This window comes from Pelodiscus sinensis, chromosome 5 (assembly GCF_052426305.1).
Source record: "Pelodiscus sinensis isolate ZL-2025 chromosome 5, ASM5242630v1, whole genome shotgun sequence".
In the NCBI taxonomy this organism is placed as follows: domain Eukaryota; kingdom Metazoa; phylum Chordata; order Testudines; family Trionychidae; genus Pelodiscus; species Pelodiscus sinensis.
The window spans coordinates 71829762-71850118 of NC_143056.1; the positions used below are offsets into that span (position 1 = coordinate 71829762).

The 20357-nt window shown below is 46.2% G+C and overlaps 1 protein-coding gene across 2 annotated transcripts; it reads left to right on the forward strand.

Annotated features, from left to right (window-relative positions):
* The first annotated feature begins 25 nt into the window (after positions 1–25).
* LOC102446647 (retinol dehydrogenase 12) lies at positions 26–20011 on the forward strand. Of its 2 annotated transcripts, none has more exons than XM_025179896.3 (7): positions 26–45; positions 10237–10355; positions 11713–11868; positions 12318–12422; positions 12899–13108; positions 14254–14443; positions 18518–20011. In XM_025179896.3, the coding sequence occupies exons 3-7, from the start codon at positions 11742–11744 to the stop codon at positions 18618–18620; spliced, it is 735 nt and encodes a 244-aa protein (XP_025035681.2). In that variant the 5' UTR covers positions 26–45; positions 10237–10355; positions 11713–11741; the 3' UTR covers positions 18621–20011. The 2 variants fall into 2 exon arrangements, with proteins under 2 accessions (XP_025035681.2, XP_006113463.1); XM_006113401.5 differs by lacking the exon at positions 26–45 and adding an exon at positions 6164–6905.
* The last annotated feature ends 346 nt before the right edge of the window (positions 20012–20357 follow it).

A 20357-nucleotide genomic window follows, 5' to 3' on the forward strand; every position in this document is an offset into this window, starting at 1 on the left:
GCACGGCATGCCGGGAAGTGTAGTCTCTGGGATTGCTCCCATCCAGTAAGATTGCCCCTTGGACGCCGATAGCTGCCGGATGCGTTCAGTCTGGCAGCGCCTGCGCGTGAGGGCGCTCTCGCCAGCGGCGCCGCTGTGGGCCCGGGCACACGCCTCAGGCAGTGCAGGGCAGCTGTGGGGAGGGTCACATGGGAGCGCGGGGATTTTCGGGTGGGTCCCTCCTCCCAATTTAAGTTTGCAAACCCGACCGTGCCAGTGAAGCGTCCTCTCGCCGCTCGCTCCCGCGCGCTGCTGCTAGGGATGTCAGCCGTTAACGGGCAGCCCAGCTCGGCTGGAGCAGCCAGCCCCCTTCCCCCATCCCGTTAAGGCGGTTCACTGATTACATGGGATTTCAGATCCCTAGCTGCTACCACTGATCCTGGGGGCTTCTGTCACAGGCGCTAGAGCAGGGTGCCTGTGGGACCGGCCATTGACGGGAGAGGGAGCTGTCCTCCCCCCTTGCCTTGCCTAGGGGCCTGGTGAGCCCGTTGGCTCCTGTGCTGTGGGGTATAGGAAGGGTCACCTCGAGGCCGGGATGAGAGGGGGCATGTGTGGGCACCCCATTTAGCAATTAAAATGTTGGCTGGGGCATAGAGGTTCAAGTGCTACCACAAGTCAATTATGACTCCATCCCTTTGTGCAGGCAAGGGAGGGAAAATGTACAAGAGTACTGCCCTACAAGTACATCCAAGAGCAAAATGTGCACACACCAGCAGCCACGGAGAAACCCAATATGTTGAGTTTGTTATGTTGTGTCATCCAAAGCAGTAGTAGCTTTGTATGTATATGAACCTAATTCAGGTGCTGGCTTGGCAGATCTGGATACTGAATTCTCCTGTCCACGGAGCAGACAGATACAGTACATAGATTATTTATTTATTTATTTAGTATGTGCATAGTCTTCTAAGCCAAGCAATGGCATCTTCAGTGGCATGATGCTGTTCTTCTACATCACCACTGAACCTAGCCACCAGGCATTCAAAGACAACATGTTTCATTGTCTGTGTTATGCTGCAGCTGCTCAAAGGACTTTTCCGAAGGCCACAGTGATAATGATTGGCTGCACAGAGACCTTGCTCAGTCCGGAACCTATTCAATAGGGATCACTGACAATGGGGCAGGTCAAAACCAGGCAAGCAGATTGTGGGATCAGCGACGAAGGACTGGTTAGAAATTATAAAGTATCCATTGCTCTCGCCAGTGCCTTGTATTTGGTGGTGGAGTACTGTACACCATTATGGAGTCAATCGTCACACACCAAATAGGTGGATATGCAGTTATATGCCACCATGCATATCATCTCTGGCACTCTGTTCAACTCTACTCCGAGGGCTCCCAATTCTGAGCAATAATATCAGATGCGAGATTGCCACTAGCAAGATATTGGAGATAGTACACACCAACCCAAGCTTACAGCTGCACAATAACCATTTTAAATTTCCAGCCACATACTTGCCATCACATTGCCTGTTATGGCCTCATCTGCCATGCTAGGATGTTAGAGCCAAACTTGAACAGCTTAATGGGAGTAAATCGGGGGGTCCAGATAATCTTCATCCAAGAATATTAAAGGAACTGGCACATGAACTTGCAAGTCCATTAGCAACATTTTTTAATAAATCTCTAAACTCAGGGGTTGTACCATTTGACTGGAGAATTGCTAATATAGTTCCTATTTTTAAGAAAGGGAAAAAAAGCGACCCGAGTAACTATAGGCCTGTTAATTTGACATGCAAGATCTTGGAAAAAATTTTGAAGGAGAAAGTAGTTAGAGACATTGAGGCTAATAGCAATTGGGACAAATTACAACATGGTTTTACAAAAGGTAGATCGTGCCAAACCAATCTGATCTCCTTCTTTGAGAAAGTAACAGATTTTTTAGATAAAGGAAATGCAGTGGATCTAATCTACCTCGACTTTAATAAGGCATTTGATACAGTACCACATGGGGAATTATTGGTTAAATTGGAAAAGATAGGGATTAATATGAAAGTTGAGAGGTGGATAAGCAACTGGTTAAAGGGGAGACTACAGTGGGTCATACTGAAAGGTGAACTGTCAGGTTGGAGGAAGGTTACTAGCGGAGTTCCTCAGGGATCAGTTTTGGGGCCAATTTTATTTAATCTTTTTATTGCTGACCTTGGCACCAAAAGTGGAAGTCTCCTGATAAAATTTGCAGATGACACAAAGTTGGGAGCTACTGCCAATTCAGAAAAGGATCGGGATATCATACAGGAAGATCTGGATGATCTTGTAAATTGGAATGATAGCAATAGGATGAAATTTGATAGTGAGAAGTGTACGGTTATGCATTTAGGGATTAATAACAAGAATTTTAGTTATAAGCTGGGGACACATCAGTTGGAAGTAACGGAGGAGGAGAAGGACCTCAGAGTCCTGGTTGATTATAGGATGACTATGAGCTGCCATTGTGACATGGCCATGAAAAAGGCTAATACGGTCTTGGGATGTATTAGGCGAGGTATTTCCAGTAGGGATAAGGAGGTGTTAATGCCATTATACAAGGCATTGGTGAGACCCCATTTGGAATACTGTGTGCAGTTCTGGTCTCCCATGTTTAAGAAGGATGAATTCAAACTGGAACAGGTACAAAGAAGGGCCACTAGGATGATCCGAGGGATGGAAAACCTGTCTTATGAAAGGAGACTCACGGAGCTTGGCTTGTTTACCTTAACCAAAAGAAGGCTGAGGGGGGGACATGATTGCACTCTTTAAATATATTAGAGGGATAAATACCAGGGAGGGAGAGGAATTATTTAAGCTTAATACCAATGTGGATACAAGAACAAATGTACAGGCAGTCCCCGGGTTACGTACAAGATAGGGACTATAGGTTTGTTCTTAAGTTGAATTTCTATGTAAGTCGGAACTGGCCCCAGATTCAGCCGCTGCTGCCGAAACTGACCAGGGGCTAACTACAGGAAGCTGGAGGCAGAATTGCTCTGCCCCCAGCTTCCTGGAATCAGCCACTGATCAGTTTCAACAGCGGCTGAATCTCGAGCCTGGGACAGAACAGCTGGGCTGCCAGGTAGGTCCCTGCAGGACCAACCCGGCAGCACCCCAGCTGCTCTACCCCAGGGTCCACAACAAAAGCCTGGTCTGCTGGGGGGGGCGCACTAGCTGCGCCCCCCCCCAGCAGACCAGGGACACAGGGAGCAAAGCCGCAGTGGTGGCGGGGTGCCGCGCCTCTGAGGCTTTGCTCTGGCAAAGCCTCAGAGGCGCGGGACCCCGCCGCCGCCGCGGCTTTGCTCCCGGTGTCCCTGGTCTGCTGGAGACAGTCCCCAGCAGACCAGGGACACCCGGAGCAAAGCTGGGGAGGCGCGGGACTCCGCCGCCACTGCGGCTTTGCTCCCGGTGTCCCTGGTCTGCTGGAGACGGTCCCCAGCAGACCAGAGGCACCCGGAGCAGCTTTTCTCGCCCCGGAGGTCGAGGTGGCAGGACCGCTGTGCTCTGGGCGGTCCCGCTGCCTGCGAGCTCCGGGGCGAGAAAGCCCCGTTCGTAAGTGCAGAAAGTCGGATCCGCGTAACTCGGGGACTGCCTGTATATAAGATGGCTAGTAGGAAGTTTAGATTTGAGATTAGACGAAGGTTTCTAACCATTAGAGGAGTGAGGTTCTGGAACGGCCTTCCAAGGGAAGTAGTGGGGGCAAAAGATCTATCTGGTTTCAAGATTAAACTAGATGGGTTTATGAAGGGGATGGTTTGATGAGATAACATGATCTTGGTAACTAATTGACCATTCATTATCAGTAGGAAATAGGTCAATGGAGGGATGATAGGAGTTACTACTATAGAGAACTTTCTGGGTGTCTGGCTGGTGAGTCTTGCCCACATGCTCAGGGTTTAGCTGATCACCATATTTGGTGCCGGGAAGGAATTTTCCTCCAGGGTAGATTGGCAGAGACCCTGGAGGTTTTTCGCCTTCCTCTGTAGCATGGGGTACAGATCACAGCTGGAGGATTCTCTGCATCTTGGGGGCTTCAAAGTATTTGAAGGCTTCAATATCTGAGATATAGGCGAGAGGATTATTCTAGGAGGGGTGGGTGAGATTCTGTGGCCTGCACTGTGCAGGGGGTCAGACTAGATGATCATAATGGTCCCTTCTGACCTTAAAGTCTATGGCTACATCTACACTGGCACCCTTTTCCGGAAATGCTTAAAACGGAACAGTTTTTCCGTTTTAAGTATTTCCGGAAAAGCGCGTCTACATTGTCAGGATGCTTTTCCGGAAAAGCACTTTTTCCGGAAAAGCGTCCATGCCAATGTAGACGCGCTTTTCCACAAAATGCCCCAATTGTTATTTTCGCGATCGGGGCTTTTTTGCAGAAAAGACTACTGTGCTGTCTACACTGGCCCTTTTCCGGAACAGTTTTTCTGGAAAAGGACTTTTGCCCGAACAGGAGCAGCATAGTTTTTCCGGAAAAACAATGACGATTTTACATTAGATCATCATTGCTTTTCCGGAAAAGCAAGCGGCCAGTGTAGACAGCTCGCAGCTTATTCTGGAAAAGCGGCTGCTTTTCCAGAATAAGTGGCCCAGTGTAGACACAGCCTATGAGTCTATAAAACAATTAAAAAAATAAGGAAAAATGGGAAAGTTTAAAGGAAAAGATATAACCCCACACTGTGGCACCGGGACATCACAAACAGAGTCTCTGGAATATAAGGACAGTTCACAGTCTGTTCCTCATAGGTCCCAGGCCTCCTTCCCAGGCCCTGGCTATGCTGCTGGGAAGCTGCGCGTGGGACACTTAGGGTACGTCTAGACTACCAGGCATAGGAAAATGAAGCGGCGATTTAAATAACCGCCGCTTCATTTAAATTTACATGGCTGCCGCGCTGAGCCGACAAACAGCTGATCAGCTGTTTGTCAGCTCAGCGCGATAGACTGGACGCGCGGGTGTCAACATCAAAGGTATTTGTCGACCACCCAGGAATACCTCATCCCAGGAGGCATACCTGGGTGGTCGACAAATGACTTTGATGTTGACACCCGCGCGTCCAGACTACCGCGCTGAGCCGACAAACTGCTGATCAGCTGTTTGTCGGCTCAGCGCGGCAGCCATGTAAATTTAAATGAAGCGGCAATTATTTAAATCGCCGCTTCATTTTCCTATGCCTAGTAGCCTAATCTACATGCCTCTGGCGACAGAGGCATGTAGTCTAGACGTACCCTTACTCTGGTAGTGGTCACACACCTTCAGGTTCTGGGTGGCAGGACCCTTCTCCCCAATATCAGCCCCCCATTTGGGGTTATGATCCCCCTCCAAGTCTGGCCTGCAAGGCCTTCTGGCTGGTGGCATCTCCCTATCCTCTGCTGCTGCCCAGAGCTTCCCCTTCTCTCTAGCTGCCCACTGCACCTATCTCCACTCTCTGCCTCCAGCTCTCAGGCTCCTTTCCTGGTCCCTCTGGCTCCATGGTTGCAGCTCTCCTCCCATCAGGGATCTGCTCTTCAGCTCAGCCCAGGACACAACTCAGTGTGACCCAGGAAAATCCAAGTCACACAGGGGACAGGATTCCTCCCTGCCTCCTTCCCAACCTGCTGACTCCTTCATTAGCCTGTCTACTCTGTTAGTCAGGCTGACTTGGAGCACTGGTCTCTTCCCATTGTTCATGGGGACTTAGTCTCAGGATCCTGATTTTTCATGGACTCTTCCCCTTTTGCTACTGGGGCTAGCCAGCCAAAAAAAACCCTGAGTTTTAGTAAGGGGCCAATAGTTTCCTTACACTTACCCCTTAGAATACTTTATCTAGGAGAGTACTGTTAGCCCTATTTTACAGGTGTGGAACAGAAGGAAGAGAGTGAAATGACTTGCCTAAGGTCACTTAGTAAGGCAACAGCAGAGTCCTGAATATAATTGACTAATATTTAAACAGGATGCAGTCTTGCCCTGCCTCCCAGTCACCCCTTTCACCAAGCCCCACACCTTCCCACCTCTGTTCTGCCTCCTTCCACTCCCTTCCCCCAAGCCCCTTCCCCTCCCCTTCCCTGAGTGATACAAGCCAGGGAATTACCAAGGGGTGGCAGCAGGGGTCAGACCCCTCTGTACTCACCATGGCAACAGGAGCAACAGTGACCCGGCAGCCTGCTCTGCTCTGCCCTGCCCTACCACCCATCTCTCAGGCCACTGCACTCCACTTGCCACCACCACAGTGAATTAGAGGACAGCCAGCAGCAGAGAAGAGCAAGTTGGCAGGTTGCTCTGGACCTCCAGCTCCCACTGCCACACTGAGAGCCTGACCCCAGTTATCTTTCTGGGCTGCCCTGGGCTCTGTGGGTCCCATCTATAAGAGGGTTGACATGGCTACCACAGGTGTCCCCAAAGCATGGGGATTGGGGCAGCCACACTGAAACATCCTATGGACAGCTCTGGCTGGCATTTAGCAAATGACAAAGCAAACCTCAGAAAGTTACATAGTAAAGACCAAATGAACTCAGTGGCTAAGAAGTTATTGATCTTTTAGATCTAAGAAACTGACTTGCCTGTAGGTTTTTTTTTTTGGCGGGGGCGTGGAGAAGGTATATCTGTTTCTCTGGCTTGCCTCCTGCAGAGAAATCACTGGGTATACCCCATCAGTACTGCCCATTACACAGTGTAGGTTATTGTATTACAACTCCCATAATGTGCTCTTATCTTTCTGTACACAAAACTGATGGCTCGGACTACAATTCCCTGCATGCAATGCTCCCTCGCTGGTGTATTTCATTCTGTCTGTGATCGGCTGAGAGTCATTAGACTGGAAGGGCGGGCAAACAGCAGCAGTAATGCTAAACTGCTTGGTGACTGTGCTGGGAATATGCACCTGTGTTCTCCTTCTCCTATTCATGGCAGCTCCCTACATCAGGTCTGTATTAAATGATTGACTAGCTAGTGTGTAAATCCTTTCAAAAGCATATACCTTTTTATTTTTACTAAATGGGGATGCAACAAGTGCATTGTTGGTAGAGAAAGCAGATCAGTTTATTCATTATTGGCACTTAGAGAAAGATCAGGTAATATGCTAGATAATAAATGTAAGCATCAAATTTCAAAGGAAAAGGCTCCAGGGTTCTGAGAACCTGGGTTTACATTATCACGTTACCTATGAGTTGGAAAACCTCTCCATTCCTCTTTATAATGAAGCAGACTTAACATGCAATTAAAGCGGGGAACTAGCAGCCAGCTAAGCTATATTTGGTTTGAACCCTGTTTTCCCTGTCCCTTTGTTTGAGTCCTGGGCTAGTCTCTCTGTGCCTCAATTTCCCCATCTGTAAAATGGAGCTAATAGCTAACATACCAAGTTGTTCAGAGGTTTAGTACCTTAATGTCTGTATAGCATTTGAAAGGTATAAAAATGCTGCATAAAAATAGTATGACCATAAATGCTTAGGTTAGAGGATTAAGTAAAAGAAGACAGTTTTTTTGCTTCCAGTAAAATATAATAGGTTGTTTGCTTTTGGAAAGGGAGTGGCAGAGGTGTTTTTTTTTTTTTTATTTCACCAAGTTAAAATGTTAGACTAACCATGAACCCTGTATCTAGGAAATAGCAGGAGGCAATTCTGCATTCATGCCTGAGCCAGGACTGAATTGAGACTTACTGAATATTTCTAGCTCCAATTTTTATCATTCTCTGAACCAATTCTCAGGTTAAAATAATGTCTTGTAGTGTTGGCAATAAAATTACTATATTTCACTCTTAAATTGACCCCAAGAAGCCGCTTTAAATGCTTTGTAAACTTTCTATAATTGCCTTTTCATTGTCTTTCAGCTCTTTAAAGTTGATGTAAGGTGGCATCTTACTTTAGGAAATAATGAAGTTTCAGAAATAATTGTCAATCCATAAAACTGTGATTGAAGAAGGCAAAATTTCCCCTTGATGTAACCACATTGACTTAGTTGGAGTTGTGCTTTGGATATCTGGCTTAGTGCTTTGGTCATTTAAAAATCAATAGTATGATGGGAGGCTTTTTATGCACCTCACACTTTTAAATTTATTTAGTGTTGGTGCATTAGATTAGTTCAGATGGTCTAGGTGAAAGGAAGATCATTGTATGATCTAAGAGAACCAATATCAACAGCCAATAGGGTAACTCTCCCCCCCACTTTTGTAACAATTTGGCAGTTAACACTTAGTAGTGAGAGTTTAGAACATTCAGTATAGAAGCTACTTGCTGTGTTTGCCATTGCTCAAGGCAACTTCTGGCAGGGAACGTGCCTGCTCGTAGATACCTGGGCCATAGGCCAGGGTGGAAAAGAAGAGCAGTATGTTGGTTAATGCAGAAGCCCAGGTGAGGATCTGTAACAGAAGCAGTGTGCTAGAGCATCTGAGGTAGGATTTAGGGAAAAGGTACATTTGTTAGTTCATGAGACAAGGGATGGGAGAAGGGACTTGGCTGCTGCCTCTGGGTTGCTCCTGGGCTGTGTATAGTGCCTCTCTGTCCTGGGGCTCAGCACCATATTCCCTTGTTATGTGGTGCTCATAGCAAACCCTCAGCTGTGTATATACAAACATTGTGGTCTCCAGACCTACTGCACGCAGCATGGCAGGGAACACTTAAGGTCTATGCCCCCAACTAAATAAAGGATGCTCTGGGCTAGGTGGCAGTAGTATCAGGGCTTACATCCTCTTTGGGCTGCAGCCACTGGAGACCAGGGCTCAAGACCCATCTGTTAGTCCATTACATACCAAAATGTTTATAGCAGAATGGGCAGCTTGTAATACTGTCCACCTTAGGGTGCTGAGGTTTGGGAGATGAATGGCAATCTACATCAGTGGCTGTAGTGACCTCTAAGAAGAGTGAGCATTAACTGGCACCATGGGAGGTGTGATATTATCTGATTGATGTATGACCATATATATCACGGTTGCTACTACTGTTCTATATTTGCAACAAGTCTTATATAAAATGTGGCATGTAAGATGTCTGTAAAAAGGTTATAACTTGCTGAATATGGCTATGCTATTTGTATGCCTGTATCATTTTTGTATCTGAAGTTATGAGTATATAGCTATAGAGTTATGGCTCTATATCTGTATTTCAAATGTTTGCTGCTGGGGTAATGCCCAAAAGGTAGTTAACCAGCACATCTTGAAGGGACTGGTCAAATTAAGTGGCTCATCAAGGGATGCTTAAGTCACAGTGGACCATGGGAGATGTGAAGGGACTTTTCTGTGGATGCTCCATATGAAGCATAGGTAATGGCCGCTGCTGTGACTAAGCAAAGCTATGCAGGGACATTTGACTTGTCCATGTGACTCCAAACACACTCTTGCTACTGTAACTTTCTACAGAAAGAACACTGGGAGTCCCTCCATGTGGCAGAAGCTATAAAAGGCCCCAGAAACACCTCCATTTTGCCTCTTTCCTGCTCAAGGCTATGGACTTACACTAATGGGAGCATTCTGGCCAAAGGACTGAGGAACTTCCAAAGATTTGGAAGCAACCAGCGACTTGACTCAAGCCAGCAGTTTATTCCATCACTGCTTCAAGTCTGATCCAAGAACTTTGCAATTATTAGTTTTAACTGGTTAAAAGAATCAAAACATATCTCTCTACCTACCTACCTTTAGATACTAAAGGATTGGCAATAGTGTTATTTATTTATTTATTTGGGTTTGGGTTTTTTTTTTTTTTTTTGGTTTTGGATAAGATCTGGTTGTATATTGACCTGGGTGTGTGGCTGATCCTTTGGGATCAGAAGAACCTGTTATTTGATAAGACTGGTTTTAAAGAACCATTCTTCTTTCAATCCAATGTTTGTTTGGGTGATAGAACATCTGGAATGCATCAGGATACTACTTTTCTGACTTTTTGTTAGCCAATGTGGTGAAACAAAAGTTTACTTTTGTTGCTAGTTTGGTGATTATTTGCCCATGAGATATACCAGTTTGGGGGTATATTTGCCTGGTTTCATAGTAGTTTCACCTAAATTTGGTATTCTCAATTGTGACCCCATGACGACAGGGTTGTGGGGGAATATAAGAAAACAGGAACCTGGAACTACCAGTTTTTACAAATGTGCCCATGTCTTTCTCTTTCTAATTGTTCTGAACCCACTAATGAGATGGCTGGATCAGAGCGAGCAAGCAAGCAGGACTGCACAACACAGAATGCCAAGCCCCAAAACTGAGCCAGATAACCAGAAAAATATCGTTGTGAATCTCTAATAGCACCTCTTTTTGTCCTCTTTTCTAGGAGGTATGTGGCAGGAGGAGTGTGTAAGTCAACAGCTAAGCTGAATGGGAAAGTAGTGGTGATCACCGGGGCTAATACAGGCATTGGAAAGGAGACTGCCAGAGATCTTGCACAAAGAGGCAAGTCACCTTTCTTCCCTCCACCTCTGAAAGTCCTTATGTAATTTGGATCTTCATTAGATATCATTGTTTTCTTCTCTGGAGCTGGGAGGGGGATTATCTTTTACAGCCCCATCTATACTGCAACTATAATTGAGTTTGGAGACCTGGTTACACGTGGCTGTCCTCTGACCCAGTATAACACAGCTAAAAGTTGTAATGGAGCTGGGATCCAACCATGTCCTAGGAGCTAAGTTAGAACCCTGGAGAGCCCAGAGCTTTAACACGGAAGCATAGGGTTAAAAGGGACCACACAAGTCATCTAGTCTAACCTCCTGCCAAGATGCAGGATTTGTTGTATGTATATTATGGTTATACATCCTGCTGCCACACAAACTTTAACAATGCTAGAAGCAGGCCCCATGACTTGAGAATAGATTTACAGTATGAGAGCCTTATAGCTTCTAGTTTGGGATGGGCAATAATTTTTTGCCAGTGACCACTTCAGAAATTTTTGAAGTGGCCTCAAGCAGAAGGGGTGGGTCCTCAAGTGGAGAGGGCAGGGCCAGGATACTCCCGTTTTCCCACCTACAGACATGATTGGTCTGTGGGTGGAGGAGCACCTTTGTCCCCATTTTCCCCCCTCCAAGGTTCCCCCTAGGTATCCATGCTTCTGGCGGTGGGAGGAGACTGTGTGCTCTCTGTTCTGCCCCCAGACCAATCAGGGCTTCGGGGCGGGGAAGCACACAAAGCCTCCTCCTGCCTTGCCAGGAGCTGCATGCTCCAGGCAGGGCGGAGGAAACATCATGTCCTAATTGGCCTGAGGGCAGGGGAGCGGCAGGGCCTCCACGGAGCAGATCAACCTGCCTGGCAGGCCACATCTGGCCCATGGAGGCCCTTTTGCCCACCCCTGTTCTAGATACACTTTTAAAACTTCATCCTGAACACTGCTGTTTTCATTAGACCCCCATCTACATGAGGCTGGGAAAAAACTTACTTTCATTGGTGTGTGTCTTTGTTACAACATGGTTCAGGTTAGCTAGGTTTTTGGACAGCTGCTATGAAGGGTGCTAAATTACATTCAGAATCATTGTAGAAACAGTATCTTAGGCAAGGCCACCTCGGTTCAGGAGTGGTCCATTCAAACCTTGGCCACTGTGCTGAGACTACCAGTGTTGGAATCTGGTAGGACTGAAGTGCTGAATTTGTGCAGTGGATGTCTGGTCCACAGTGAAAGGCTGATTGTCCCACAACTAGTTCCCTGACTTACCCACTTATTGCTCAGATTTATTTATAACCTTTTGGGGAGCCATCAATCTGTCTGTCCTGGCTCCCCACTACTCATGTCCATGTTTCTGTCATCCTTTCCACCTTGCAGGTGCCAGGGTGATCATTGCCTGCAGAGACATGGCAAAGGGGGAAGCAGCAGCCTCTGAGATCCGAGCCGAGACAGGAAACCAACAAGTAATTGTGAAGAAGCTGGATCTGGCTGAAACCAAGTCTATCCGACAGTTTGCTGAGAGCTTCCTAGAAGGTATGACTCCAGATGCTGTCTCATTTACTGTTAGGTGAGGGTAATTGCTGGGCTCCAGGCAGGGCCTGATTAAGACCTATAGAGGCCCTAAGCACTGAAAAGATTATGGTGCCCCCCATATGTAATTCAAAATAAAAACAATACTATACCGTACAATTTATTTATTTTTGTGTGCCCCTTGCTTTGCTGGTGCCCTAAGAATGTGCCTAGTCTGCCTATTGGGTAATCCAGCCCTGGCTCCAGGGCAGTTGCCCTCTTTGTCTCCCCCTCCCCATTGATGGGCCTGGAATCCCCAGAGACTGCAGAGATTTTTTTTTTTTTTTATATTTTGGAGGGAAAAGACAGCCGCAGTCGGCTCAAGTTCTCTGGCTGATCTATGCCAGGCTGGTGCTGGAAGGTTGTTGTGGGATCCCTGTTTAATGTTTCATCCCATCTCTTGTTCCTTGCAGAAGAGAAGGCGCTACATATCCTCATTAACAATGCTGGCGTCATGCTGTGCCCTTACTCCAAGACGGCTGATGGCTTTGAGATGCATCTGGGAGTCAATCACCTTGGTAAGGGTCTGAGGGTTGGATGTGGCAGGCAGAGCCAGCTGCAATCTTTGTGGCAAAAATCCCAGGCTGAGATTTTGCATCCAGAACTCCTCCTGTCTAGCCCCCAAGAATGTAATTGAAGACTAGAGTCTTTTAAGCCTTAGTAGAAACCTAAGCTGTTTTGGGAAGGTCCTAAATTTCTTGAGGAGCAATGCAGGAGAAGCTTGCCCTCTCAGCCCAGAGAGTGCCTATTTTGAGGGTATACAGCAAATGGGAGTTCCGTCTCCTGCAACCTTTTGGCAGTTCCAGCTCTTTGAGCACCCAGAAGTAAAGGCCACTTATTAAATTTTGGGCCCTGACATGTCTCTGCCTCATGTCTCCCATCTGTGAAATGGGCGAATAGTGAGGAGCCTCAGTACCCGGTCTGAAGTGCTTTGGGAGTCTAGGATGGAAGGCACATCTGAAAGGCAAAGTAAAACAAATCCCCATCTCCCTAGGTCACTTCCTCTTGACCTTCCTGCTTCTGGAGCGCCTGAAGCAGTCAGCTCCAGCCCGCATAGTAAACGTGTCCTCGCTGGCTCATCATGGAGGCAGGATCCGCTTCCATGACCTCCAGGGTGAGAAGTGCTACAACAAGGGTCTTGCGTACTGTCACAGTAAATTGGCTAATGTACTCTTCACCCGGGAGCTGGCTAGACGCCTGAAAGGTGAGTCTGAGAGGGAAGTAGACTGAATATCAGCTGTGGCATAATCAGATCCCTTGAGCTCCAGAGGATGGCATTCAAGATGGTGCTGGAAAGTGGCTGCACTTATGTGCACAAATTAAGATGTTCAAGGTGGAATAAGGAAACTACTTTATGGAAGTCCCTGGCAAGTGTTCAGGGTGGGTGGGAGCAGACTAGGTCAATCCCCAGTGAGCAAGGGTTGGCCATGTCCCTACTCCTGGGGCTAGAGGGAAGGAGTGAGCTGACCTTACTCAGAGGAATGGGTTTCATTGTTTTCAGTGCTTGTTAGAAAGCAAATCTGCAACCACCACCGAATGAGCAGCTTTTGTACTAACAAAGCAGCAATTATGAGTCATGGACTGCTACTGAAAAGGCTTTTGAATACTGCTGTGCTCAGCATAGAAAGCAAAGTCCAGAGTGGAAAGCTGAGACTTGCCCTGTTGAGACTCAAAGTCTGAAAAATAGAGATTAGGTCTCTTGTCTAGAGTTCCAGTACTAGAGTAAGCCAGGAGGAGCTTGTCCTTTACAAAGCACTGAGCAAGCCTCTTAGCTACCACCAGCAGGGGCTGCTTTCTCCTTGTCCCCTTCCTCCCCCTGCCTGCCCATAGGCTCTTATCAGCCAGCTGGCCACTGAGCTGAAGGCTCCTTCCTGCCACACTAGGGATGGAGAGAAGCCCTCTGCAGCTCCACACTGTCTTCAGGGAAAACTTGTGCCCCAACAGAAGATTGGGGGACAGAGAAGCCATAGGGGGGTACAAGGGGATCCTGAACCTCAGCAGAAGCCATGCTGAGGTGGGAGGCAGAGGGAAGCCAAGCCCCAGCAGAAGTCACACATGGGAAGACATGGGTGGGTGAGGGACACTCTGAGCCCAGGAGAAGCCACTGGGTGGGGGAAACCCTGAGCCCCAGCAGAAGCAGGTTGAGATGGAGGGGGCAGTGTAGCCTCAGGTAGTTTACATAGGGCCCCATAAATTGTAAGGACAGCCTTGTCTGCACCTCAATCTTTGTTACACTAACATTTTAGATACCTTGATAAAACAGGTTAACTCTTTCCTTCTAAGAAAGCTCTAGTGCATGTAGACAGGGTCTAATTTGATGCATGTCCCTTGTTGTACCACTTTCCGTAGGCACTGGTGTCACTGCAAACTCTCTGCATCCTGGATCTGTTCATTCTGAATTGATCCGGCACTCGATTCTAATGACTCTGTTATGGAAGACATTTTCCTTCTTCTTGAAGACTCCACGAGAAGGAGCCCAAACCAGTATATACTGTGCAGTGGCTGAGGAGCTGGAGTCCGTGACTGGGCAGTATTTCAGGTGGGCAGAAGTCCTTGTTCTGTTGGGTTGGGGTAGAAGGATGTAACCCAGATGTCTTTGGGTATGGGGATAAGCAGGAGAAGAGCTGTCAGTAGAATGAACAGAGAAATGTGACATAATCCACCCTCTACTTAAAGGGAGTAATTCATGCACTGGCTGATATATCACTGCCCAGTTCGCTAATCTTTTTCTGAAAGGGAACTGTATTGAGGTTTACACTAGGGATGTTAAAATGCGTTTAAGTAAATGTGTAACGGCTGAAAATTTCAGCAGTGAAATGGTTACGTGCAGGGGGGCAGGCAGTTTCCCGGGAGCTGGTGCATGTAGGAAGCTGGCTTTTAAGCTGGCTCCCTGTGTTTACCAGGAGCCTGTGTGTAACTGTGAAGGTTAACCGTTGAGCCTGCATACACGGTTACACTTTCATAGCCCTAGTTTACATAGACTTGAAGGGAGAAGTGTTAAAAATGTGAATTGGAAAGGTGGTGTTCATGGAAGGGGACACCAAGTCATAATTCACAGAAATCCTTTACTTGTGCAGTGATTTAGATTATACCTAGTCCTGTAGCTTTTGAGTGGGCTCATGCCTAAAGAGCAAGATGGGCATCACCAGGGCTAGACAAACCGCTGTTTCTACTTGCCCGTGATGAGTAGATTTCAGCTGGTCGCTCCGTGAGCCATTCATGCACACAGCACCAGTCGGGCACATGTACAGTGCGGGGCTGGCGAGTAGCTCTTGCCGCACTTTGTCGAGCCCTGGGCATCAGACTGTGGATTCTTTTCTTTCTTTGCCAGACTTGGTCTGAACTTGGGAAGTCACCCAACTTCTCTGGCTCTAATCAACTCTGCTGGATCTTCACTGAATTCAGCTGAGTGACATCAGGGATAAATTTGAATCTCTTTGCAGTTTTCCCCATCTGCAAAAGGATGATAGCACCTGAATTTAAGGGCTTGGGAGGTCCTCAGATTGAAGGTATGAGACACATTATCTTAATAAGGCAGTAGCAAATATGCTAGGTGCTGCACAAGCAGAACTCAAGATTTTCAAAACTGTCTCAAGTTAGACACCTTCATCACTGGCCTGATTCTCCAAAGGGTGGCACATTCAAGAGCTGCAGACATTGCAAGAAGCTTCAGCAGAGGAGATCCCTGTACATTATGGCATACAATGCAGTTCTTTCTGCCCAACTGGTTCTGTAGCTCTTCTTCATTCAGTTCAGCTCCCATTTTGCTAGGTCAACTTGAAATCCGTATCTTGTGACCTGCCTAACCCTCCTCTTGCTTCTTTCAAGAACACAACCAAGTGATCATCACATGTTACTCTTGATCAGCTATATTCAGTACTGCCTTCATCCCTGTGACCACCTCACATTTGGGAATTTGATATGGAAATTACCCTTTGATTTTAGTGTGAAGGCTGTTTACATGAGAACTCCCTCCTTCAGATCTGAGACTAGAAACACAATCTTCTTGTGATTGAACTGCAGGATTATTCCAGGATATGCCTGTGTGTGTGTGTGTGATCTTTAAGTACAGAGTTTATGCCATCTTAATCTGCCTCAGCAATAGAAATAGGTCCCCTAATCCTCTCTCTAGAATGTGTGCATCTCCCAGTAGATAAAAGTAGCCTTTGTGAAGCTCAACTGTCCTGTGTGCTGGAGCATGTGAACTTATAGTGAATTTCAGTTTTATAAAAAATGCAAGCATGAACTCAATGGAAAAATAGTTAGCTAGCTGCTGAAGTATGCGCGTGCCCAGATCTACATTGGACAGTCTCTAGAATAGAGCGGTGTCCAAATCTTGTCACTTAATTGAATGTAAATTGTGAAACACTAATGTCTTAAAAGGACTTTCATCTAAAATAAACAGTGATGAAGAAAGCAGCTAAAGCAGAAACTGATGCCCTGTAGCAAAACAGGGGGGCTGTGTCTACACTGGCATGAATTTCCAGAACTGCTTAAAACGGAATAGTATTCCGTTTTAAGTTTTTCCAGAAAAGGAGCATCTACATTGGCAGGCTGCTTTTCCGGAAAAGCCCTTTTTCCGGAAAAGCGTCCGTGGCCAATGTAGACACGCTTTTCCGGAAAAGAGCCCCGAGCGTCATTTTCGCGATCGGGGCTTTTTTCTGGAAAAGACTACTGGGCTGTCTACACTGGCCCTTTTCCAGAACAGTGTTCCAGAATAAGGACTTATGCCTGAGCGGGAGCAGAATAGTTTTTCCGTTATAGCGGCTGATTTTGTACAGTAGAGCATCGTTGCTTTTCCGGAAATTCAAGGGCCAGTGTAGACAGCTCGCAGCTTATTCCCTGGAATAAGTGGCCCAGTATAAACACAGCTGTGAAGAAAAGATACAGCTGGAGCCCACCACAGCTTCTCTTAGGCACATTTTGTGCATCTCCTGTTCATTTAGATTAGTGGGTACATCTGTGCTATAAAGGAGCGGTGCAAGTCACATGCTGGGGTCTGTATCACTGCCTGCAGTTCTGATCTTCTGGCCCCAATCCATACTAGGCTGCTTTTGCTGTTATTACTAATATGGCAAACACGAAACAGTCCACAGCTATCCATGTCTTATCTTGTCTTTGAGTCTGATTAAGTAAATGTCACATACATTTAAGGCAATAGTAAACTGCATTTTTCCTTTAATCAAGCAGACATTAAGGGGAGATTAGCCCATCAGCATTCCTGAATGCCAATTTATTTATCTCATTCCTACAATCATAATGAGCAGGTTCTAGCATGCTTGGAAACCCTGAACAGGTCCTCAGTCTTCTGTTCTTTATTCTCCCACACCCACTAGTACATCTGCAAGCACACAATGTCTGCACCCAAGAATCTTGTTACAACAAAATGGAATGTGGTAGGATGGAAGAGCAGAAGGACAGCAGCTATTCACCAAAGGCACATGTGTGCCATGGGAGAGAAGACATAGGTAGGGTTTTTAAAATAAAGGAATGTCTTTGATTCTGGGCATTAGTGGAAAAGCTGGTCTTTCAGTGGAACTCATAGTGTATAAAATATGGAATTACCTTTTTAGTGAAATCAGTTTATAGGTATCATCTCTATGAATAGAATGTTTGTGCAGTGAGTGAAGTCCTGCTATGAAATAGGTATCTAGGCTGCTACATTACAGCCCTCCTCCATGTTACGTTAGGTTGGAAAACCATATTCAAGCCACTGGCTCCTCAGGAGAATGTGTTGAATTTTGTTTAATCATTTGTTTGCGGGTGACATCTTCTCAGCAAGCTCTGCTAATGTTGCAGTGTATTCCCCCGCTGTTCTTCTCTACAGCCGTGTTGGAGGGGAAGAGGGGAGTGATGCTGCTCATTCTTATGTTCACCTACTTGAGGCAGCCACATTGATTATTTATATGGCCTATGCAGGTATAAGGTGCTTTACAAACATACAAAATGAAAGGTCAAGTTTCTCAGCTGCTTTCCAGATTGTGAGACTTTTTTATAGTCATGTCCTATAAAATGGCTTCAGTGAATTATGGTACTTGGACTGTAAATGTAACCTTTTATATAAACTAGACACAAGCAAGCCCATCTTGGAACTATGAGGATTAGTGTGCCTCACATTATCAGCTCTCCTTTCCACCTCCAACACTGCCTGCACCGAGGCTTGCTTCTTGGGCCAGCTGCCGCCTCTCCTACTTTCATCCTGTCTCTGCCCCCCACAGTGAGCAAGGCTGCTAGTTCCCCCTTCTTCTATCTTCTTTAAATCCAGCTTGAAGAAGATAAGCCGATGGAAAGCAGCAGCATCTGGCATGTCCCTACATTTTAACTGAGCTAAAACTATGAGGAGTCTCTGTGGTACCTTAGAGATTAACGTGTTTTAGGGCATAAGTTTTGGTGGGTGAAATCCATTCAGATGAATGGAATGTGTGAATGAATGAATTCATCTGAATGAAGTAGATTTCACCCATGAAAGCTTATGCCCTAATAAATCAGTGGCTAAGGTGCCACAAGACTTCTCATAGTACCTATCTGAAAAAACAAACACAGCTACCCTTCTGAGACTTAACTGAGTTAATGCAGTCAGGGCATTTGATGAGTCTTTTCTTTCCTATTGCAGTGACTGCCGGCCTGCCTATGTTTCCCCTCAAGGCCGGAATGATGAGCTGGCAAAGAAGCTTTGGAATGTCAGTTGCGAGCTGCTGGGCATCCAATGGGACTGATGTGGAGTCCCCTGATCTAGCGCTAGATGGGCTTGGAGTTGGATGTCCTTAAGGAGCTCTTTGCTTGAGAAGAACACAAGCTAATGTGCAGACAGCCCACTGCCTGGCACTTGCAGCTGCTCTACCATTGTTTTTTATAGAAACACCCACCCCTGAACTTCTGTAAGTGTTGTCTTGTAAAAGAAAAGGTGAGACTGCTTCCCTGCTTGCCCCTCTTTCCTACCTGGAAGTTCAGGGCAAAGTGCAGTGAGTCAGGCCTTATCCTTTCCAATTCTATAATCCACTCTTTCCCCAGTTTCCCTAGAGAAGTGGCAACTTTAGGCCAGTTACGTTTTTTTTTTTTATTGCACAGCTATTTAGATATTTTGCTTTATGTTTATAGAATGATCTATACCCAGCAGTAGTAACCAGGCTGGTTAATGAGTTTTCTTCACTGACTGGTCCACTGAGTCACTTGTCCTGACTCCACTACTTGGAAGGGGACCCTAAAAACTGCAGCAGCCTCCAGATCAAAGGAACAAACTCCCAGCTTATAAGGCCCTTTTTGCCCCTAGAGCGTTAACCAAATGGGCAGCCCTCCTGATGAGTTTCACATAGCAGAAGGAATCTTAGAGGAGGATTACTAAAAGATACTTGGCCCTTTACATTTCTTCAGTGCTGAAGTCTTAAATATGTCACAATAAAAGCCACCTGTAGAAAGTTTTGGAGTTCAGAGCAGGAGAAGAGCTGTCAGTAGAATGAACAGAGAAATGTGACATAATCCACCCTCTACTTAAGCAGAGTAATTCAAGCACTGGCTGATACATCACTGCCCAGTTTGCTATCCTGACAGAAGATACTGGATTTGCAGCCATATGTACAGTATATGAAGGCAGGGCTCATCCATAATGAGACAGCAATGGCCACATTAGCAATAGAGCTGAAAAGTAAAAGTGGAAACTAGTTATAGGGAAAGCTAGCCAAGGCTGGCATATGGCACAACACACTGATCACAGCTGTTGCAAAGGGCAAGTAAAGTTCCTCATTGCTGCAGCAGTGCTAACTCCAAACTCTTATCTCCCATTAGTAACTGAGCTGCTGCCTACAAGCTGCCATATTTTATAACACATGAATTTTTTACTGGAAGTATCAGATGGCTAAAATGTCAGGTCAGTCAAGGTATCACCACTTGCAGGATTGCCTTCCCCCTGCTAGAAAATCCAGACATTCATTCCTATACTCCAGGTGATCACAAGTGAATGGCATTTGCTATGCAAAGCAGATGCCTAGTTCCTGATGAGTTTTTAGCACGACCAGCTCTCTCTGGTAAGGCCTGACTGCAAGTTACCACTGTGTTACCTCCAATAATTGTTACTAAATAAAATCATTCCTGTTTTATGTTATGCCACATCTTTCTTCTCATGTACTTGAGTCATTCTTGAGTGGGTGGCAGTGGCATGCACCAGTTTCATGGGCACAACAAAGGAGTGAAATTAAATGCAATATAGGCTGCATAGCAGGAAACATTTCCTCATAGTGACATGTACTAGGTTGGGGAACAAATCTTCCAACTAATTTAGATATTTAAAGTTAGATTAGACAAGGAAGACTAGAGGGTACAGAACAATTCTACAGTGGTTCCCTGGCAGGGAAATAGTTTGACAATGGCTCCTTCCTAAGAATAGATAGAGCCCCAGACTAGTAACAAACAAAAGCTAAAGAGACCACCAGAACTATGCTAGAGGTAAAGAACAAAGC